The 24,592-nt window shown below is 45.2% G+C and overlaps 1 protein-coding gene across 2 annotated transcripts in view; it reads right to left on the bottom strand.

Moving 5' to 3' along the window:
* COG2 (component of oligomeric golgi complex 2) overlaps positions 1 to 24,592 on the bottom strand; it is a 273,237-nt gene that overhangs the window by 8,578 nt on the left and 240,067 nt on the right. For both annotated transcript variants that reach the window (XM_056566965.1, XM_056566966.1), the window contains one exon: positions 15,569 to 15,708. In XM_056566965.1, the coding sequence (XP_056422940.1) occupies positions 15,569 to 15,708 (140 nt within the window). The remainder of the gene's footprint in view (positions 1 to 15,568; positions 15,709 to 24,592) is intronic.

Here is a 24,592-nt window from a genome sequence, read left to right as displayed (position 1 = left end):
TGTCCTTATGCTCACCACTATTCATGGGAATGGCAGCACCCCTGTCCCTATGCGAGGTACCGAGGGACCGGTCCTCAAGCCCGATTGTATTCTGGACTACAATCGGTATATGGGGGAGTTGATCTCTCAGATCAAGTCCTCAAGCCATACAACGCCATGCGGAAAACACGGGCATGGTACAAAAAAGTTGCGGTCTACTTGGTACAGGTTGCCATGTACAATGCTTTTGTACTATCCCAGTATGCTGGCAACACAGGGACATTCCTCCAGTACCAAGAAGAAGTCCTAAGGTTCCTGATCTTTGGCGACCGGGAAAGATCAGGCCGGACTTCCCAAGGGTCTGGAGTTATAGGCGCACTTTTCAGGTGTGATCCCCCAGTGGGGGCCCCACTGGAAAGAAGGGACAAACCCAGAAAAAATGCAGAGTGTGTTTCAGGAAGGGGATGCGCAAGGACACCGCATATCAATGCGACACTTGCCCAGATAATCCGGGCCTCTGCATAGGCTGCTTCAGGGAGTATCACACTTCCATGGAGCCCTAAATTTTCCCTTTTCATTTGAATTTTCCATAATTTGACCAATGTACCAAGTCCAGAGTACATTCCAAAATTTAACCCCCATAAATTACTAAATTGCCCAAAAAAAAACTGAAAATAAACCCAAAACCTGATAAGACCTCTGGGGGTGTTTTTTCAAAAAAGGGTCCTAGGTCACTGAGTCACTATCATTGAGGACTTTTTATGTTGCCTCAAATGCGCAGTGCTCTCTCTCTATCTGAGCGGGTGCGCACTTGAGGCAACAGGTTAGGGACGGCCACACACATCACATTCCCAGAATGATGACTCAGAGCATAGGGTTTGGGGCGGGTATATATTTTTTTAGTTTTGGCTATGCTATGGGAACATATCCTGTTTTATTATGTTTTATAATTTTCTTGCCCATTGTACCCCATATTACGGGCCTCTGTACCCCACCTGTCTACCCCAGTTACGGCCCGTTGTCCCCCATAGTGTTACCCTATTTTAGGGCTCAGTGCTCCCGCCATTAGCGCTCCTTGAGGGGGGTCCCATATCCTGGCTCCATATCAAGCTAAAGGTCTGCGCTCCCACTCAAGCAAGACCTGCTGTGCAACCGCCAAGCCTAAATCATCCAAAAAAAAAGGTATGTCCTTACTCCAAGGAAATGTATTTACAAATTGTGGGGTGTCTTTTCTGCTATTAACCCTTGTAAAAATGTAAAATTTTGGGGGAAACACACATTTTAGGGAAATTTTTTTTTTATATATGCCAAAGCGGTGAAACCCCTGTGGGGTATTAAGGCTTACTTTATCCCTTGTTACATTCCTCAAGGGATCTAGTTTCCAAAATGGTATGACACGTGGGGGTATTTTGCTGTCCTGGCACCATAGGGGCTTCCTAAATGCGACATGTCCCCCCCCCCCATTTCAGCAAAGTTTGCAAATGTGACTCCTCTTCTGAGCATTGTAGTTCGCCCGTAGTGCACTTGACGTCCACTTATGGGGTACGTCCATAATCAGAAGAGATGGGGTTACAAATTTTGGGGGGTCTTTTCTACTATTAACCCTTGCAACAATGTGAAATTTGTGGGGAAACCCACATTTTAGTGAAAAAAATATATATATTTTTTTTACATATGCAAAAGTCGTGAAATCCCTGTGTGGTATTAAAGTTCACTTTACACCTTGTTACGTTCCCCAAGGGGTCTAGTTTCCAAAATATAATTCCATGTGTTTTTTTTTTTTTTGCTGTCCTGGCACCATAGGGGCTTCCTAAATGCGGTATGCCCCCAGAGTAAAATTTGCTTCCAAAAAGCCAAATGTGACTACTCCTCTTCTGAGACCTGTAGTGCGCCAGCAGAGCACTTTTCACCCCCAGATGGGGTGTTTTCTGAATCGGGAGAAATTGGGGGGTATTTTTTGCTTTAACCCTTTGTAAAAATGTTAAATTTTTGGAAAACCAAGCATTTTCGGTAAACTTTTGTATTTTTTTTTACATTTGCAAAAGTCATTAAACACCTGTGGGGTATTAAGGCTCACTTAACTCCTTGTTATGTTCCCCGAGGGGTCTAGTTTCCAAAATGGTATGCCATGTGTTTTTTTTTTTTTTTCCTGTTTTGGCACCCTAGGGGCTTCCTAAAGGTGACATGCCCCCCAAAAACCATTTCAGAAAAATGTTCTCTCCAAAATCCCCTTGTCGCTCCTTCCCTTCTGAGCCCTCTACTGCGCCCGCCAAAAACTTTACATAGACATATGAGGTATGTGCTTACTCGAGAGAAATTGGGCTACAAAAATTTCTCCTTTTACCCCTTGCAAAAATTCTAAAATTGGGTCTACAAGAACATGCGAGTGTAAAAAATTAAGATTTTGAATTTTCTTCTTCACTTTGCTGCTATTCCTGTGAAACACCTAAAGGGTTAAAACACTTACTGAATGTCATTTTGAATACTTTGGGGGGTGTAGTTTTTATAATGGGGTCATTTATGGGGTATTTCTAATATGAAGACCCTTCAAATCCACTTCAAAACTGAACAGGTCACTGAAAAATAGTGAGTTTGAAAATTTTGTGAAAATTTTGAAAATTGCTGCTGAACTTAGAAGCCCTCTGGTGTCTTCCAAAAGTAAAAACATGTCAATTTTATGATGCAAACATAAAGTAGACATATTGGGGGACATTTACTAATCTAGTCTATTCTGGGTATGCTTATAGACCAGCGTATGTGGTAGTCTCCTGTCTATTGTGCTCCTAATTTATCAAAGGTCTCACAGCCCTTGATAAATTCTGTGCTCAGACTTCAGGGTCTACAGCTTAAACTGCATTTAGACCTGCTCCAACATGGTCTGACATTTCAGCGTATTTTGGGCAGATGCGACTTGTCGCACAAAAGTCGCACTTGATAAATTCAGCTCCAATGCATTTTCCAATGCATTTCCGTCTAAAATAGAATAGCATGCATCATGTTCTAAAAATCCTCTAGAGCAAAAGTCGCAGAAAAGTCGCACATATTTAGACTGCGACTTTCTGTGAGACAAATTTAGACAGGAAAAACCAGTCTAAATCCTTTGATAAATCTCCCCCATTGTATATGTGATCCAAAAAAAAAAATTATTTGGAATATCCATTTTCCTTACAAGCAGAGAGCTTCAAAGTTAGAAAAATGCAAAATTTTCATTTTTTTCATCAAATTTGGGGATTTTTCACCATGAAAGGATGCAAGTTGCCACAAAATTTTACCACTGTGTTAAAGTAGAATATGTCACGAAAAAACAATCTCGGAATCAGAATGATAACTAAAAGCATTCCAGAGTCATTAATATTTAAAGTGACAGGACCAGTGCGTTTTTTTTGCACATCTGACCACTAAGGTGTAAAATGGCCTGGTCCTTAAGGGGTTAAAGGTAGGAAGATTAAAGACGACACGGGGGCACTCACGTCTTGTGGATCAGTTGCTGGCTTCTTTATTCGTTCAAGGTGAGGTGAAACACACGTTCTGGCGGGGCGCCAGGAGAAAACGTGCGGTCACAATAGCTATGACCTGAGGATGTGCCGGGATCGGCACGAAATAGCTATCATGATCGCACATTTTCTCCTGGTGCCCCGCCATAGCATGTGTTTCACCGCACGTTGAATGAATAAAGAAGCCAGTAACTGATCCACGCGACGTGAGTGCCCCCGTGTCTTCTTTAATCTTCCTATCTTGAGATTGCCTTTTCTCTAAATGGCAGGAGCACCTGCAAGATCAGAGTGGCAAGAGTGCAGTCCTGCTGCTGCTTCAACTGTTGAATTTCCCAGCACATTCAATATTGCGTCACCAGTGCCAGCACCTGTGTTTTCTTCAATGAGTTAGTATGTTTAAATTTGTCATCTTCTGATCTCTATAACTTTTTAATTTTTCCGCATTCGGGGCTATATGAGGGCTCATTTTTGCGCTGTGGTCTCAATGTCAGACAAGAGAAGAACACCCCGGGATAAGGGCTGGAGCAGGCGAGGGGACCTCTGCCCGCCATGTTGAATGACTGGATCCCCACTGCCGTGCCACGGGCGATCGGATCATCCAAACACCAGCATAGACGCAGATGCCATGATTTGTATTGGTCATGGCATCTATAGGGTTAATGGAAGACCTCAACACAATTGCTGATGTCAGCCATTACTGACGGGTCCCTGGCGGTTGATAGCAGCAGGGACCTACCGTGCAAGATGTGAGCAGGACGTAAATGTACATCCTGGTGCCCTATTTTAACAACCAATAACTTTCTCATTTGTCCGTATACGGGGCTGTATGAGAGCTAATTTTTTGCGCCATGATCTGTAGTTTTTATTGACACCGCCGCACCATGTGACTTGGTACCATGTTGCGTATATGTGACTTTTTCATTGCTTTTCTTTTGTGTGAAGAGACAAAAAATAAAATAAATAAAAAAAGACATAAAAGCAACACTTTTGGATTTTATTTTTTTTTTTTTTACCTCTACGCCATTCACCATACAGGATTATTAATATTATATATATTGTTTGGACATTTACGCATGCGCCAGTACCAATAAGCATAGCACTGATCAGTATTATTGGCGATCTACTGTGGTCTGCTTTATAAATTTGTGTTATGGACATGGAATAGGATGCATTTTTACATTCATAATATACCATTTCCTGCCCCCATGCAGTATCCAGAAGAGTCACAGTAGGCATGGCCCAAACTTGTATTTCTGCTTTATGAGAGGGAAGTAGGCAGACACTAAGCCACTGGGCAGGGTATTAGGGGGGGGGGGGGGGGATAATAATCTGAAACATGGGGGGAAAAGGTCTCTTTTTGCTTGCTAGACTTCCTGTTAGGAGATTGGGAGGACAACACATCTGCTCCTCATTGTAACATTGCCTGGGATGGATAAGTATATTGCTGTATCATTTCTACACTAAATATTTATATATCACTAGTTTGCTAAACAGAGTATGTACTATTGTATTAATGCTTGTATGTATGTCTACATTTAGTTTAGCTAATTAATGTTTTATTAAACGTTATTAACTTTGCTGGTTACTGAGTGATTGTTAATTTGGTGGGGATACCCTGCTGGTACAAGACATTTCTGCCAAAATACCTGGTTTTGTAAAAACTTAATCAGTGTTTCTGTGTGTTTACAAACATATTTAGGCTCTATAAATTTAGCCAGAATTTCCTGCTTCAGTTTCAAATGGTCTATGGCCATTTTGGAGACTCTAACAAAGAAAGCACATGGTTGGGGGAGAGGCATGATTGTTTTACTCTTATCCTAAAAACTACAATTTGTTTAGTCAGCAGGATTTCCACAACAAGTGGATCTGCAAACAGGATTAGGACCCTAGAACCACAAGAATCAGCACAACACACTTTTGTTTCTGGACACAAAGAGTACGCCTTAGGAGTGACAATGGATGTTCATACATAATAGGGGTATATAGGAAATGTAAAATATGTGTAGCTCACTTAGGATAAAAGAAATAATGTGCTTGAGGTTAAAGGTGTTGCCTTCACCCAAACGGCCTAATGTAATATGTAGAAATTATAAATATAAAATATTTATGTGAACCAGTCCTCAAAAGCACAGGGGAGAGAAAAAGGAAAAGACTAGTGGAGATGGGATCCAAGAAATGGTCTTTATTATATAAAAAGGATATATATGACCAATCGCCTAGCAGGGCCCTTGCTAAAGGCGAATGGCATATACTGGGTAAAAAAAAAATAGATATAATAAAAAATACAGAATATAGTAGGATTAAAATGAAATAAATATGATGGGTAAGTAGCACCAAAGAAAATTAATTAATTAAATATCTGCTGCATATATCAGGAGAAAACGTTCTCAGTCCATATAATTCATAGGGATATTTCAATGAAAAATCCACAAGAAATGTCCAGAATGAAAAGTCACAATTAGTTTGGGTGTATCCGGAGTAACGGTATATGGTAGTGAATGTAGCGACAATAGCTACAATAGGAAATTCATGGACAGGTAATGCAGACAATGTGGCAAACACTGTCAGCGATGAAGATGTCAAGTCTCGGTGCACAGCACCACTCACCCTCCTTTGGAGTCCTCAGGTCCGGGCTGGCACGGCTGAGTCCGGCACTCTGGATATCAATGCCCGCCTGGGTGGTATGCTGGGTGAGTGGCTGAATCTCCGGGGGTCCGAGTGTCCTGGGCTGGCACGGGAGGCGTCCGGCCTTGGGGAGGATGATGTCCAGGAGTAACTCTGCCGACCGGGGCTGTGAGTGGATGCAGGTAACAGGTGGTGCGGATTGCACGTATGAATAAGGTGCTAACAGCGCGCGTGCAGCAGTGGTCCCGGAATCGCGGGCATCCAGCTGTTGCAATTGGAATATGGCAGATACAGTCTATTTGAAGTGATATACACTTATGGATAAGGTGCAGATAATGGGCTAGACGTGTTTCAAGGCCGCGGGCCTTTTCTTCAGTAGCTATAGGTGTACACCTATAGCTACTGAAGAAAAAGCCCGCGGCCTTGAAACACGTCTAGCCCATTATCTGCACCTTATCCATAAGTGTATATCACTTCAAATAGACTATCTGCCATATTCCAATTGCAACAGCTGGATGCCCGCGATTTCGGGACCACTGCTGCACGCGCGCTGTTAGCACCTTATTCATACGTGCAATCCGCACCACCTGTTACCTGCATCCACTCACAGCCCCGGTCGGCAGAGTTACTCCTGGACATCATCCTCCCCAAGGCCGGACGCCTCCCGTGCCAGCCCAGGACACTCGGACCCCCGGAGATTCAGCCACTCACCCAGCATACCACCCAGGCGGGCATTGATATCCAGAGTGCCGGACTCAGCCGTGCCAGCCCGGACCTGAGGACTCCAAAGGAGGGTGAGTGGTGCTGTGCACCGAGACTTGACATCTTCATCGCTGACAGTGTTTGCCACATTGTCTGCATTACCTGTCCATGAATTTCCTATTGTAGCTATTGTCGCTACATTCACTACCATATACCGTTACTCCGGATACACCCAAACTAATTGTGACTTTTCATTCTGGACATTTCTTGTGGATTTTTCATTGAAATATCCCTATGAATTATATGGACTGAGAACGTTTTCTCCTGATATATGCAGCAGATATTTAATTAATTAATTTTCTTTGGTGCTACTTACCCATCATATTTATTTCATTTTAATCCTACTATATTCTGTATTTTTTATTATATCTATTTTTTTTTTACCCAGTATATGCCCTTCGCCTTTAGCAAGGGCCCTGCTAGGCGATTGGTCATATATATCCTTTTTATATAATAAAGACCATTTCTTGGATCCCATCTCCACTAGTCTTTTCCTTTTTCTCTCCCCTGTGCTTTTGAGGACTGGTTCACATAAATATTTTATATTTATAATTTCTACATATAATAGGGGTATAGTTCTGGGGTTTTAACCCTTCTTTTTTTGCTCACATTTATTTGAAACAATACATAAGAGATGTTTTTAAAAAATATTTTGAGTGAGGGTAAAAAGTGGATTGATATACCCTTGTATTCCGACAGAGTTGGTTAAGTAAATGTAGGTGTTAGACACAAACATTATATATACTTGCAAGAAGAAGAAACAGGCGGCTGCTAACCAAAGTAGTAGCAAACAAGCTGGTTTATTGCAGCAAACGTGGGATACAAAGAAGTGCAGGATACAAACTAAGACACACGGCTCAAACAAATGACGCATACACACCCTCTTATATGCAAACTAAGACTGACGTCCGCTGAAGGAGGGCACCAACAATATCGCTGGCTACTCCGCCCCATTTCCAATTTCTTCAGGTGAGTACCTCAATACAACAGCATGAATCCAGTACTCAGTTGCCATGGACACAGGCTGGACGCAATATCGGCGCAGCACGGCAAACTTTGTCAACTGATCCGCCATGGCTTCCCCTCGTCTCAACAGTAACCCAGCTCACATGACTGCAACGGCACTTAGAACAAATGAAACAAAATGAGAGGGTAGGTACAATGAAACTTGTGAGTTAAAAACATTAAAACCAACAAGGATGCTAATTTACAGAGACATACTCATATCTGTTTTGTCATTTAAACCAGCCGTACCCATGGCACCTGTTCTAAGGATTCATCTGATCTCGCACTGCAGGAGGAGTTTATCCCTATCCCCCCCCCCCCCCCATTTAGTGGGCAATTGACAATTTGGAGATCTGCAAATTTAAGAACCGATAACTCACTATTGTGGTCCTCCCTAACGTGCTGGTGGGCCTGGGGTGTCCTACTCCTGTCGAAATGGATTTAAGATGCTCCCTTATTCTGTCATTGAGGTTACAGATAGTCTTCTCTATATAGAAACTGTAACAACGGCGGTCAGACGCCATTGGCACCTTATTGAGGGGGAACGCGATTTGCACAACACCGCTGTGAATAAGCCTTTGTTCTCGTACAAAAGAAACACGACGTTGGATAGCTTGTTAGGCCCAAATCAATTTAAAGATTTAGTCGACACCTGGTTGTCTAGAGGAGACCTCAAGGCAACTTTAAGTGCAAACAATGCCATCAATGCCCCCATAATTCAGAAGTAAACAGCATCACTTTAGGGGGGTTACATGGCAGGTCAGGGACTTCATAACCTGCAAATCTAAATTTGTAGTTTATACAGTCACCTGTGTTTGTGGCCGTTGCTATATAGGGAAGACTATCCATAACCTCAATGTCAGGTTAAGGGAGCATCTTAAATCCATTTCAACAGGAGTAGAATGCCCTAGGCTCATCCAACACGTTAGGGAGGACCACAATAGTGAGTTATCTGTTCTTAAATTTGCGGGTCTCCAAATTGTCAATTGCCCACTAAATATGGGGGGGGGGGATAGGGATCCTTCGAACAGGTGCCATGGGTACGGCTGGTTTAAATATCAAAACAGATAAGAGTATGTTTCTGTAAAACAGTATCCTTGTTGGTTTTAATGTTGTTAACTCACAAGTTTCATTGTACCTATCCTCTCTTATTTTGTTTCCTTTGTTCCTAGTGCCATTGTGGTCATGTGAGCCGGGTTGCTGTGGAGAAGAGGGGAAGCCATGACTGATCAGCTGACGAAGTTTGCCGTGCTGCGCCGGCGTCGCGTCCAGCCCGTGCCCATGGCAACTGAGCACTGGATTCATGCTGTTGTATTGAGGACCTCACCTGAAGAAATGGGGCAGAGTAGCCAGCGGTATTGTTGGTGCCCTCCTTCAGCTGACATCAGTCTTAGGTTGCATATAAGAGAGTGTGTATGCATCATTTGTTTGAGCCGGAAGAATCACAGTTTGTGTGAAACGGACGTTGCTCGTGTGTGTTAGTTTGTATCCTGCACTTCTTTGTATCCCACGTATGCTGCAATAAACCAGCTTGTTTGCTACTAAAGTGGTAACGCCGCATGCGTAAAAATATTCCACAATTGCGCTATTTTGGTCACGTTGTGTACCTTAAAAAAGAATGTATAAAAAGTGATCAAAAAAGTCCCATCAAAACAAAAATGGTACCGATAAAAACTAGAGATCACATTGGAAAAAGTAGATTTTTTATGCTTACTGTAAAATCTCTTTCTCGGAGGATCTATTGGGGGACACAGACCATGGGTACATGCTCTTGCCGCTAGGAGACGCTGACACTAGGCAAACAAAAAAAGTTCCGCCCCTCCTGGCGGGATATACACCGCCTACTGACCCTGAGCTAATCAGTTTAGTCCCAAAGCAGTAAGAGGCAACCGACAGAAAAAGAAAAAAAACAGCAGAAGTCCGAGGGAATCAGACAAAAAAACAAAAAACGAACTGCCCCTCGGACAAAACCAACGAAAATGCAGCGACAGTAAATTAGGGTGGCAAAGAGGACCCTGAGAAAGAAGATCGGACTGAAGCAGAAGATTTAGTGGTACGTTGTCGACTAGCCGGATTACGTCGGCGTACCACGCCCATCTGGGCCAATCTGGAGCCACTAGAATGGCTGGAACGCCCTCCACCTTGAGTTTCTTCAGAACTCTGGGCAGGAGGGGAAGAGGTGGAAACAGGTAAGGGAGACGGAAAGAAGACCACGGGAGGACTAGAGCGTCCACCGCCGAGGCCAGGGGTCCCGAGACTTCGCTACAAAGAAGGGGACTTCCTGTTGTGGCGAGATGCGAAGAGATCCACATCCGGGGTCCCCCAGAGGTTGCAGATCTCTGAGAACACCTCCGGGTGGAGAGACCACTCCCCCGAGTCTGCTGAAGAGCGTCTGAGAAAGTCTGCTTCCCAATTGTCCACACCTTGGATGTGGATCACCGAGAGAGCAGGGACCCGAGCCTTGGCCCAGAGGAGAATCTTGGAGACGACCTCCATCACTGAGCGACTCCGGATACCGCCTTGGCGATTGATGTATGCAACAGCCGTCGCATTGTCCGACTGGACACGGACCAGCCAACCCTGTAGGAGAGTCTCCCAGTGAAGGAGGCAAAGAAAAATTGCACAAAGCTCTAGGAGATTGATGGGAAGACTGGCATCCTGAGGAAACCAGCGACTCTGGACCATCAGGTCCTGAAACACACCTCCCCAGCCGAGGAGACTCGCATCGATAGTGACAATTTGCCAATGAAGAGGGAGGAAAGACCTCCCCAGAAGAAGAAGGGGAGAATGGAGCCACCAAAGAAGGGACTGCTGAACCGCCGGAGGCAAAAGGATCCGGCGAGACAGGGACAAAGGAGACTTGTCCCACCTGGCCAGGATGGCTAGTTGGAGAGAGCGATAATGGAACTGGGCGAAGGGGACTGCCTCCATGAAAGCCACCATATGGCCCAAGACCTCCATACAGAAACTAATCGGAAACAGGGAGGGGCGTCGCAGGCGACGGACCCCCAGCTGCAGAGAGCGCCGTTTGTCCAAGGGAAGACGGACCCGAGCCGCTGCTGTGTCGAAAAGGAGACCCAGGAATATCACGGACTGGGAAGGAGACAGATGAGACTTCTCAAGTTGATCACCCAGCCAAAGGAGGACAGGGTGTGAAGTGTCATCCAAAGACTCTCCAAATTCTCGGAGCGAGACGGGGCCTTGATCAAGAGGTCGTCCAGATAGGGGAGAACTGAGATCCCCCGGCTCCGAAGGACGGCGATGACAGCCGCCATGACCTTGGTGAAGACCCCGGGAGCCGTGGCGAGTGCAAAAAGGAGCGCCACGAACTGAAAATGATGCTCCGGGACAGCGAAATGAAGGCATCGCTGATGAACCTGAAAGATAGGGATGTGAAGATCGGCGTCCCGGATGGCCACCGAAGAAAGAAACTCGCCGTGGTCCATGTAGGCAACCACAGACCGGAGAGACTCCCGGTTGTCCGACTTCCAGGAAGGGCACGCCTTGAAAGAGGGGGCTTTCCGAGAGGGAGGGTGCGCCTGTTTAGAAGGGACGCCGCCTTCCGACGGGGGTCAGAGCGACGAGGTTTGTTTTGCAGAAGTAAAGAACTCTTACCTCCCGTAGCTTCGGAAATAATTTCATCCAACCGTTTCCCAAAAAGCCGGGAACCCGAAAAAGGTAACTCCGTTAGCGACCTTTTAGAAGCTGCATTGGCGTCCCACGCCTTCAGTCACATAGTGCGACGAATAGCGACCAAGTTAGCCGAGGCAAAGGCCGAGCAGCGGGCAGATTCCAAAGCTGCTGAAAAGAGAAAATCGAGAGCTGGAGAGCTGCATCGGCCAGGTCCTCCCTGGCAACGCCCGAAAGGATACCCTGGCGAAGCTGGGAAGCCCAAACAGACACCCTCTCGGCCACCCAACTGGAAGCAAAGGTGGGAAGCAGGGAGGACCCAGCCGCTTCAAAAGCGGACTATGCCAAATTTTCCATTTTCTTGTCCACAGGATCCTTAAGTGACGCAGTGTCTGTAAGAGGTAGGGTAGTGGACTTGGACAGGCGAGAGACCGGAGGATCAACCTTAGGTGGCACTGTCCACTTGGAAACTAGGTCCTGAGGGAAGGGAAATCAGGCTTGAACCTTCTTGATTCCCTGAAATCTTTTCACCGGGTGTTTCCAAGCAGCATCCAACAAAGTGTCAAATTCTGCATGGAGCACGCCGCGAGCGGCGAAAGGAGACTTCTGGATTCGTATCCGAAGTTCCAGGGTCCTCCAGCTGAAAGGTGTCCCAGATGGCTGACACTAATCCGTCCACCTCCTGTGAGCTGGAGAGGAAGAACGAGACCGGCGAAAAGAGGGACCACCTCGGGCACGCTGTGGAGAAGAGCCAGAGGTAACCACCTTAGAGTGCTTGGAAGCGCGGAGGAATAGCAGGTCAGGGGACACAAAACGCGATCCTCTGGGGGTATCCTGCAGGGAAGAACGCTCCAAAGCGGAGACCACTGACTTGGGGACCCTAGCCAAATCAGAAATTGACTGGGTAAGGGAAGATACCCATTCTGGAGGAGGAATGGGCCCCACGCATTCCGCCGAAACCTCAGGGGCCACAGAAACCGACGGCGAGGTCAGCTTGGAGGAGCAGGCAGAGCAGGAGGATTCAGTAGAGCCCCCAGGGATTTTGGACTTGCATCCCACACATGCATAGTGGGTGACCAGTGCCACAGCCTGTCAGAAGGGGACATTTTTATATGCAAGGGAAGACGGGCACCACCTTTAAAATATAAGCATGTCGGGTGCAAACCAGTGTTAGAATATAGTAACAAAAAAATGTTTTTTTATATATCTAACAAGTATGCAAGTAAAAAATATATTCCTTTATTCATGATTCTGGACATACAAAAAACCAAGAGTACACAAACATTTAAAATCATTTAAAACACATATATAATGTTCAGGCGGAGGAATGTAGTCCTGCAACGCCTACCCCGTACTGGAAATGATATATAATCCAACAACCAAATGCATGCAGTCCTAAATAACGATAATATAATACACCAAGTATAAATAAATATATATAGGCTATCCAAACCCCACCGATAAGAAAAAAATTATAAATAGAACCTGTGTGTAACCAAAAAGCGTCACTGGAAAAGCACACACAGTGTAAACAAATATACCCTAGTGCAAATATAAATAATAGGCGCTAGTGACCCAACCAAAAATAGTACAACATATGCATGATAACCCAAATGATTTAAGCTGCAAGCCTAGATGGTGTATATGCTGTAAATGAAAATACCAGGTCTGCATGCATCTGAGTACGGGGGAAGCTGACTCCACGCGTTCCGCCTCCAGCTACAGAGGCTTCCTCAGGAGTGATTTGTGGCTCTCTACAACACAGTTCTATATCCTAAGTATAACAAGATCACCTGTGAATTACCTGTATGTCCAATCACTTGTGGTCCTGTGCCGCTCGCACGACCGGAACCTCATTTCCAGAAGTGCGAATCTTGTATTCCCGCGAGCATCACGTAATGAAAGCGAGACTACATGTTCTAACAGAGTGTGGCTCAAAACATGAAAGCGAGGCTTGGATAATATTGATGGAGTGCAGGACACCGTGCCCACAGGACACCGTGTCATGAGCTCTGCCGTAAAAATGGCTGAAAATGAGAACGAGACTTGGATAATTAAATGGAGCGCACAATGCCGCGCCCCCAAGAGCACCGCATCATGCGTTCCACCAGGAGCGAGGCAACACTACTCAATGACATGGCTTCTAATGAAATCGAGGCTTGGGCAGCCAAAGTGGACCGCATTGTATTCTAAGGGAAATGAAACTGAGGCTATCAAGTCAAACCGAGGCCCGGTAGCCTCAAGTTGTATGCGTGAAACGCATGTAAAGTGAAAACGAGGCTTGGTATCCTAAAGAATGGTGGTTATATGGGGCACATATGAGGCAAAAATGAAATAAATCATATATGGAGCAAAAGAACTATAATACTTTTTGCATATACCGTATTTATCGGGGTATACCCAAATATCCATGGTAAAATGAGGGTGCGTGTGTGTGTGTATACCCCGATACACCCCCAGGAAAGGCAGCGGGAGAGAGGCCGTCGCTGCCGGCTTCTCTGCCCCCTGCCTTTCCTGGGGTCTAGAGCCCTGCTGCCGCCGCTTCTCTCCCGCTGGCTATCAACCCCGCTGCCCGTTCTCTCCCCCTGACTATCGGTGCCTGCGCCCCATTGCCAGCGCCGATAGCCAGGGGGAGAGAAGCGGCGCCAGCAATGGGGCAGTGGCGCCAACAGCCAGGGGGAGCGGCACCCATTGCCGGCACTGCTGCCTCCCCCCATCCCCGGTTAATTACCGGTATAATTACCTGTTGCCGGGGTCGGATCTGCGCTGCTTCAGGCCTCCGGTGTGCGTCGTTGCTATACACTGCACGGCGCGGTGCAATGACGAGTGACGTCTTTGCGCCGCGCCGTGCAGCGCATAGCAATGACGCAGGGGACGCACACCGGAGGCCTGAAGCAGCGCAGACCCGACCCCGGCAACAGGTAATTATGCAACCGGGGATGGCTGTCGGCGCCGCTGCCCCATTGCTGGCGCCGCTTCTCTCCCCCTGGCTATCGGCACCGGCATTGGGGCGCCGGCACCGATAGTCAGGGGGAGAGAAGGGCCGGCAGGGGCAGAGAAGCTGACAGCGCTGGCGGTCTCTGCACCTGCAAAGCTGCTGCAGTTCATTGATTTAAAGCGCCCACTTTAAATCATTGAACTGCAGCGGCTTATCGGCGTATAACACGCAGGTAGACTTTAGGCTAAACATTTTAGCCTAAAAAGTGCGTGTTATACGCCGATAAATATGGTATGTAGTTATGCGTGCATCATTATAAGTTATAAGGCTGAAGCATGGGTTGGGGCATCAGAAAAATGTATTGCATATAAAGATGACAACATCATGTGTCTGATGCCCCCAACATTCTTGACACAATATATCTGAGTGATACCAGATATAGGGGACATTTTTAAACATGCTAATTTTTGGACAAAGCATTAAATTTATTTTTTTTAAGTGCTCTGCGAAGAACTGGAAGCCACAGAAGTCACAAAATGGCTTTTTTTCCCCAATTTTGCCACACAAATAAATATTCTTTTCTGGTTTTGCTGTAGATTGTGTGGTGAAAATATTGACGTCTTTACAAAGTAAAATTGGTGGCGCAAAAAACAAGCCCTCATATGGGTCTATAGGTGGAAAATTGAAAGCGTTCTGATTTTTAGAATGTGAGGTGGAAAAAACAAAAGTGCAAAAATAAAAAAGACTTGATGTCCTGAATGGGTTAAAGTGAGATAGGTCAAATTTTTAAAATGAGCCTTGGTCCTTAAATGGGCACCATCAGATACAAAATATGTTGTACATCTTGGCAAAACGGACACCCAGTGGAGGCACGCTGGGTGACATTTTTAACAATTTAGGAAACTGTGCAGGCACCAATAGTCATAGCGGGGACTGGATGCCAAACTACAAAATCAGCATTATTTGTTTACAGCGCAGGGTTAGGACATGTAATAAGGTCCTGCATTGTAAGAACATCAACATGAGAATTAATTAAGAATTAATTAAGTCTAAAAATACTCAGAAAGTCGACCCAAAATGCAGAACTTTTCACATATTTGGTCACATTTTCTTGTCTTACAAATAGTCCACTCACTTGTGTGTACATTCGGAAAGAGCTTCCTTTAGCCATTCTTTCCTGGTTTCTACTTTTACTTTAGTTCCATACTCATGCTGAAGTTGGTATAGTGGCTTGAGCGCACTGTCCACATAGGAAGATGCTTTAGTAGGTACCTCCTGCAAATAACAATATATATTTCTCACTGAACTACATTGTAAAATATTCCAATTGGTCCTGGTGTACATTAAAAAAAACAACGTCTTCCTATCTTACACGTACAATCACATGAATTTGAATTCTTGGTTCAAACTTTGCACTGTGTCTTTGAAGCTTTTTGGCATGTGTAAGCCTTAGATGATTTATTTGTGAAAATATTATTTACTCTCTGGACTAGTCAAACATGACAGAAACATTTGCTTCGTTTTCAGTTGCAATCAATCAGGTTTATTTCTTAAACAGCTATGAAAAAAATTAATAAATTAAAGTTGCATTATAATCATGCTGTCTTACTGTGCCAGACTGTCTCTAGTAATAGGTTGCCGGGCAGAAAAAAGCAGTCAGATCTGCAGCAAACGCAGCTGTCACTTATGGCATATGTATGTATAGGAAAACAGTCAGCCTATTAACCACACTAAACCCAATACATTGGGTTATAGTGTTGGTGAACAGGATTCTAATGAGGGGTCGGTCACTTATTTTGTGACACTGGCTGGCAAAATATTTTTTGTAAAGTTCCAGTATTTCATCCATGGCTAGCAATTTGAAGGCAGTTGCCCCTGCCGGCTGACAGCCTCTGCCTCCCGGAGTCAATGTCCTAAGCCCGCCCCCGCTATTAGCATATTCATTATCTTCAACTCCACGTCCTAGTAACTTTGAGTCACAGGTCACGTGAGCGCAGCACTCTATCTGCAGAGCATATGCGCCGGAAGATTTCAAACAGCTCTCACGTCCCGATGACCTGAGAGCTCTGCGTAAGGAGAGCATCTGCTGTTTGAAATCTTCCGCCGCATGGGCTCTGCAGACAAACATCACTAGGACATGTAATTAAAAATAATGAATATGCTAACAGCGGGGGCCTGCTTAGGACGTCCACTCCGGGAGGCAGAGGCAGCCTGCCGGCAGGAGCAACGCCTTCAAAGTGCTAGCCATGGATGAAACACTGGAACTTTACAAACAAATATCTCAGCAGCCAGTGGACCACAATAAGTAAGTGACCCCTCGTTCGAATCCTGTTCACCCACACTATATTCAAGTGTATTGGGTTAAGTGTGGGTGACAAATTTTCTTTAAATTGCTTAAGTTGACTTTTGTGCACAGAACTTGCTGGGTGTCTTACGGTTGCCTTGGCATCTGTACTCTGCAGAACAGGCGGGAGACCATTACTGGACTTAAGGCTCACTTACACTACGTATTTTCCAACCAGAATTCTGCTAGGAAAATACAGTGCAGCAGCCTACCATTGTCCTCAAAGGGATTCTGCTGCACCATTCACACTACTGCAGAAATTTTGAACTCCTATGAAAGAATGAACATGTTTACTATATATTTGTTTAGTAGTTTTGCTCTATTTTTTAATATAACAAATAAGGTATACATTTTTTTTAACAATATGCACAGGCTGCCCACATCAAACAAACAAACACAAAAACAAAAAACTTACCTCCCTCTCCCCCGCAATGACTCCAATATCCCTTACTTGGTCTCCGATGTGATCCTCTTCCTGGTTTCGGTGCCTGATATTTACAGTGCAACTCAGCGAATTGCCGGCCGCATCGGTGTCTGGGTTTGCCAGTGATTGGCTGAGTGAAAGACTGGGGCCAGGGCACAATATCTCAAATTGCATCCGAGTCAAACAGTAGCCGAGGTGGGAAACTGTTGTGGCCAGCAATTCGCTGAGCTGCACTGTGACATCAGAGAGGTGGGGGGGGGGGGGGGGGGGGGGGGTAAGAGAATATAATGGCAGAGCGGGCATCAGAAGGGGGAATATAATGGCAAAGTGGGCATCAGAAGGGGGAATATAATGGCACAGTGGGCATCAGAAGGGGGAATATAATGGCACAGTGGGCATCAGAAGGGGGAATATAATGGCACAGTTGGCATCAGAAGGGTGGAATATAATGGCACAGGGGGCCTCAGAAGGGGGGATATGATGGCACAGAAGGGATCAGAAAGTAGAATATGATGGCACAGGGGGCATCAGAAGGGGAGAATATAATGGCACAGGGGGCATCAGAAGGGGAGAATATAATGGCACAGGGGGCATCAGAAGGGGAGAATATAATGGCACAGGGGGCATCAGAAGGGGAGAATATAATGGCACAGGAGGCATCAGAAGGGGGGATATGATGGCATAGGGGCATCAGAAGGTAGAATTAATGGCACAGGGGGCATCAGCAGGGTGGAATATAATGGCACAGTGGGCATCAGAAGGGGGAATATAATGGCACAGTTGGCATCAGAAGGGTGGAATATAATGGCACAGGGGGCCTCAGAAGGGGGGATATGATGGCACAGAAGGGATCAGAAAGTAGAATATGATGGCACAGGGGGCATCAGAAGGGGAGAATATAATGGCACAGGGGGCATCAGAAGGGGAGAATATAATGGCACAGGGGGCATCAGAAGGGGAGAATATAATGGCACAGGAGGCATCAGAAGGGGGGATATGATGGCATAGGGGCATCAGAAGGTAGAATTAATGGCACAGGGGGCATCAGCAGGGTGGAATATAATGGCACAGGGGGCATCAGAAGGGGGAATATAATGGCACAGGGGGCATCAGAAGGGGGAATATAATGGCACAGGGGGCATCAGAAGGGGAGAATATAATGGCACAGGGGGCATCAGAAGGCGGTTTATGATGGCACAGTGGGCATCATAATGGGGGAATATAATGGCACAGGGGGCATCAGAAGGGGGAATATAATGGCACAGTGGGCATTAGAAGGGGGAATATAATGGCACAGTTGGCATCAGAAGGGTGGAATATAATGGCACAGGGGGCCTCAGAATGGGGGATATGATGGCACAGAAGGGATCAGAAAGTGGAATATGATGGCACAGGGGGCATCAGAAGGGGAGAATATAATGGCACAGGGGGCATCAGAAGGGGAGAATATAATGGCACAGGGGGCATCAGAAGGGGAGAATATAATGGCACAGGGGGCATCAGAAGGGGAGAATATAATGGCACAGGGGGCATCAGAAGGGGAGAATATAATGGCACAGGGGGCATCAGAAGGTGAGAATATAATGGCAGAGGAGGCATCAGAAGGGGGGCTATGATGGCATAGGGGCATCAGAAGGTAGAATTAATGGCACAGGGGGCATCAGAAGGGTGGAATATAATGGCACAGGGGGCATCAGAAGGGGGAATATAATGGCACAGGGGGCATCAGAAGGGGGAATATAATGGCACAGTGGGCATCAGAAGGGGGAATATAACAGCACAGTTGGCATCAGAAGGGGAGAATATAATGGCACAGGGGGCATCAGAAGGCGGTTTATGATGGCACAGAGGGCATCATAATGGGGGAATATAATGGCACAGGGGGCATCAGAAGGGGGGAATATAATGGCACAGGGGGCATCAGAAGGGGGGAATATAATGGTACAGGGGGCATCAGAAGGGGGGAATATAATGGCAGAGGGGGCATCAGAAGGGGGGGAATATAATGGCAGAGGGGGCATCAGAAGGGGGGGAATATAATGGCACAGGGGGCATCAGTAAGGGGGATATAATGGCACAGGGGGCATCAAAAGGGGATATAATGGCACAGGGGACATCAGAAGGGGGGAATATAATGGCACAGGGGGCATCAGAAGGGGGAATATAATGGCACAGGGGGTCCTACCTGATAAAGGGACATACCTACCTGAAAAGGGGGGGGGGGGGACTACCTACTTAAAGGAATGCTGTAGTGCAAAATAAAGTTATCCCATAGGATAACTAGGATCACGAAAGTGATAGATCGGGGGGAGTCTGACCGCTGGGACCCCCTTGCGATCTCATCTACTGGGCCCAGCAGTCGGCATAAAGGGAGTGTCCGCAGCATGATGCAGTGGCCGAAATGCCCCCTCCATGTATCTCTACAGGATACATATGGGGGGAGGGCGTTGGCGTCCAAGCCGTTGGACCCCCTGCAATCTATAACTTGTCCCCTATCTTTCGGATTGGGGATAAGTTATTTTGCACTGCAGTATTCCTTTAAAGGGTGGACTTACTTATGAGGGGCCCTATTCAACTAATTGGGTTACAAACTGGTCTGCCTATTAAGTTTTTATTGATAATGATCTTATTTACATACGATTTTGGGTAAAATTATTTTATGTACCAGGACAAGTGGATTGTCATAAAGGGACAAGTAGTTTTAGTCCCGTTTTAGTCCCTTGGACAAGTAGTTTTTTTTATAACTTTTTTTTTTTATTTCCACACCCCTGAGAAGTACTTTCTTAAAAAATAATATGGAGAAAACTCCTAAACAAATATATAGTTAATTTTAAAGTTGAACACGGACAATGACAAATAAATATTGTTTTATATATATTTCATACATGGGACGCACTGTTGATAAAAATGAATTAGGGGTACTCTGCTAACCCTGTCTGTAATATAGAAAGGTGGAATGGATGTCGGCGGGCCAAGTTGCGTTTACAGAACTCCCACATCAGGACAGTGAAGAACCTCCCAAAAGTGACCTCATTTTGGTAACTACACCCCTCAAGTAATGCAACAATGTGTGCAGAAAGCATTTTAACCTCACAAGTGTCTGACAGGTTGGTCCCGGGCATATTTGCTAAGGTTTCCACATAAAATGAGGTGGATTTGTGCTCTGGAATATCCGACAGTTTAGAACGGTTGTTAAAAAAAAAAAATAAAAAAAAAATTAAAACCTAGGGAAAAATTTGTAAATACCATGGAAAATGTAGGAGAATGCAAAAAGCATAGGGAAAATGTGTAAATACCATGGACAAATACAAAAAAACTACACTTAACTCTTAGAAAAATAATATTTTCAATATCTTCTCACCACGGAAAAACTTCATATGTGGCCCTAAACGGTTATTTGGAAACACAACTGGGCTCAGGAGTGAAAGAGCTCCAAGTGCATTTGGGGCTTAAATAAGTGATATGCACAGGAGGAGGCATGCAAGGAGGTGTGGCCTCCTGACATGCGACTTCAATAGTCCCTGGCCCTATCTTATATGAATGATAGCCTTATGCCTATCCCATGCAAAGGATAAGTATCATGAAAAAAAAAAAAACAACATATCCCCTATGCGAAGGATACAGGATAAATTTTAGATCAAGGGGGTCCGAGCACTGGGGCCCCCCATGATCTCCTGTTTGGAGCCCCAGCTCTTTATTACGGGGGTGCATCACAACCCCAGCCTGAAGCAGGGGCCGCCATGTCCCCTCCATATAGCTCTATGGGAGAACCGTTTGGCAATCTTCTGCTCTTCCATAGAGCTATATAGAGGAGGCGTGGGTCATGATGCGCCCCTGTGATGGAAAGTTGGGGATCCAAACAGGAGATCGCGAGGGCCCCCGCAATAAAAAAACGTATCCCCTATCTGTCGGATAGGGGATATGTTTTTTTCATGATACTTATCCTTTAAACTCCTTTACTGTATTTGCAGCTACCACTTCTACAGCAAGGCTATTGCAAACATTCACTACTTTCTCAGTATAGTAATGCTTCCCGATATAACCTTTAACCCCTTAAGGACTTAGCCCATTTTCACCTTAAAGAGGTGCTCCGGCACTAAGACATCTTATCCCCTATCCAAAGGATAGGGGATAAGATGTCTGATCGCAGGGGTCCCGCCGCTGAGGACCCCTGCAATCTAGCATGTAGCACCCACCTGTTAGCACTGTAGGAAGCGCTGGAGATACCAAGTCTAATGCCCCCGACTACGGGGACGAAGTACAGTTATGTCACGCCCCGCCCCCTCAATGCAAGTCTATGGAGGGGGCATGACAGCCCAATTTCTCCTGATTAAGAAAATGCCCCATATGTGGATGTTAAAGGGGTTATCCAGGAAAAAACTATTTTTTTTTTATATATCAACTGGCTCCAGAAAATTAAATAGATTTGTAAATTACTTCTATAAAAAAATCTTAATCCTTTCAGTACTTATGAACTGCTGAAGTTGAGTTGTTATTTCTGTCTAAGTACTCTCTGATGATGCCTGTCTCGGGAACTATCCAGAGTAGAAGCAAATCCCCATAACAAACCTCTTCTAGTCTGTGCAGTTCTCGAGACAAGCAGAGATGTCAGCAGAGAGCACTGTTGCCAGACAGAAAACAACTCAACTTCAGCATCTGATAATTATTGGAAGGATTAAGATTTTTTAATAGAAGTAATTTACAAATCTGTTCTCATGGAATACCCCTTTATGTGTTCTGCAGGCGCACTACAGGTCTCAGAACAGAAGGAGCGACATTGGACTTTGGGAGAGAGAATTATGCTGAAATTGAAGTCGGGGCCATGTGCATTTACAAACCTCCCATGATGCCAGAACAGCAGAAAGCCCCCACATGTGACACCATTTTGGAAACTACACACCTCACAATACACAATGTAGAGAGCATTTACACTCCACTGCCGTTTGACAGATCTTTGGAACAGTGGGCTGTGCAAATGAAAAAGTAAAATTTTTATTTTCATGGACCTCTGTTCAAAAAATCTGTCAGACACCTGTGGGGCGTAAATACTCACTGCACCCCTTATTACATTACACACATGGTCTTCAATTCCAGACACATTCTCTTTCCAAAAGCCCAATGGCGCTCCTTCTCTTCCGAGCATTGTAGTGCGCCAGCAAAGCACGACTAAGGCGAGAGAGCTCGCCGAAACCCGTCACTTTTTCATGCAATAAACAGCTTCCTTGCGTTGGACCTGCAGTGCTGAACTTTTCATTCAGCAGAGCACTTTACATCCACATTTGGGGCCTTTCCATACTCAGAAGAAATGGGGTTACAAATTGTGGGGGGCTTTTTTCTATTACCCCTTGTGAAAACGAAAAATTTGGGATAACACCTGCATTTTAGTGAAAAAAAAATAAATAAAATTTTCACGTCCAAATTTAACAAAAATTCTGCAAACACCTGTGGGGTGTTAAGGCTCACTATACCCCTTGTTACGTTCCGAGAGGTGTGTAGTTTCCAAATTGGGGTCACATGTGGGTGTTTTTTTTGCGTTTATGTCAGTACCGCTGTAATGATCAGCCACCCCTGTGAAAATCACCTCAATTGTACATGGCGCTCTCACTCCTGAGCCTTGTTGTGCGTCCGCAGAGCATTTTACGTCCACATATGGGGTATTTCCCTACACAGAAAAAATTGCGTTATAAATTTTGGGGGTCTTTTTGTCCTTTTACTTCTTGTGAAAATGAAAAGTATGGGGCAACACTAGCATGTTAGTGTAAAAAATTAATTTTTTTACAATAACATGCTGGAGTAGACCCCAACTTTACCTTTTCATAAGGGGTAAAAGGAGAAAAAGCCCCCGAAAATGTGTTTGGCAATTTCTCCTGAGTACGGAAATACCCAATATGTGGGCCTAAATTGTTGCCTTGAAATATGACAGGGCTCCGAAGTGAGAGAGCGCCATGCAAATTTGAGGCCTAAATTAGGGATTTGCATAGGGAAGGACCTGGATGCAAAAAATACACTTGCCTCCGATACCAAAATTACCCTACGGAGTGTTTCCCAAACAGGGTGCCTCCAGCTGTTGCAAAACTCCCAGCATGCCTGGACAGTCAATGGCTGTCCAGCAACACTGGGAGTTGTTGTTTTACAACAGCTGCTCCGTTTTAGAAACCATACCAGACGTTTCTCTTTTTTATTTGGTCGGAGGGGGGAAAATGTGTGGGGGTATATGTATATGTAGTGTTTTACTTTTTATTTTGTGTAGGTGTAGTGTAGTGTTTTTAGGGTACATTCACATGGGGGGGGGGTTCACAGCGAGTTTACCGAGTTTTTGAGATACAGCGGAAAATTAGCTGCATCTCAAACTTGCAGTGAGAAACTCCCTGTAACCCCTGCCTGTGTGAATGTACCCTGTTGCAAAACTACAAATCCCAGCATGCCCTTTGGCTGTCCGTGCATGCTGGGGATTGTAGTTATGCAACAGCTGGAGGCAAACTGGTTGCAAAACGCAGAGTCTGTTACTTAACTCAAAGTTTCGTAACCAGTGGGCCTCCAGCTGTTGCAAAAGTAAACTGGGAGTTTTAGTTTTGCAACAGGGTACATTCACAAAGGCAGGGGTTACAGTGAGTTTCTCGCTTGCCTCCAGTTGTTGCAAAACTACAGCTCCCAGCATGCCCAGACAGCCGTAGGGCATGTTTGGAGTTGTAGTTATGCAACAACTGGAGGAGAACAATTTGGAGACCACTGTGTGTAGTGGTGTCCAAACTGTAGCCCTCTAGATATTGCAAAACTACAACTCCAAGCATGCTCAGACTGCCCAGGCATGCTGTGAGTTGTAGTTGAAGACATCTGCTGCTGAACACCCTAGGCAGAATGGGGGGCTTAGTGCGGGTCCCCTGTGTGTCTGCTCATAGCCATTATTATATGTAGAAATAGTTTTTTAGTCTGCTGAGCGGAGAAGATGGAATGGATTATGTTATATGTTCCCTCTTTGGAAGTAGCAACAGCTTTGGTGTCCCAAAAAAGTCAAGAAGAATTAGCTTTAATATTAAAGGGAATCTGTCACCAAATGTTATTTTTTCTTTTTAGAGTTTAAATAATTTTTTCAAATTTTTAAAATATTTTTGGAAATATTAAATAAACTTTTGTCACAAAATATGAAAAACTTAACAACTGGACATATTTACCACTGTTGACTAGCAGAGGGAGCTAACATGAGAAATCAGGCGAAGGCAAGGAACTTGCAAATTGACTGCTGCAAATTTGGCCTCGCCCATCTACCTTCCATATGTGTCTATGTGCAAAAGGGGAGGGGTTTTGTAGTTTTTCAATTCCACTGTGCGCACCATATTGTTGCTGTCTGAAGAGTGGTAAAGTACAGACTACAAGAACTCTGTCTGCTGCTG

The sequence above is a fragment of the Hyla sarda genome, chromosome 3 (assembly GCF_029499605.1).
Source record: "Hyla sarda isolate aHylSar1 chromosome 3, aHylSar1.hap1, whole genome shotgun sequence".
NCBI classification, from domain to species: Eukaryota; Metazoa; Chordata; class Amphibia; order Anura; family Hylidae; genus Hyla; species Hyla sarda.
Note: the sequence above shows the minus strand (reverse complement) of the source record. Positions and strands in the feature narration are given on the sequence as shown.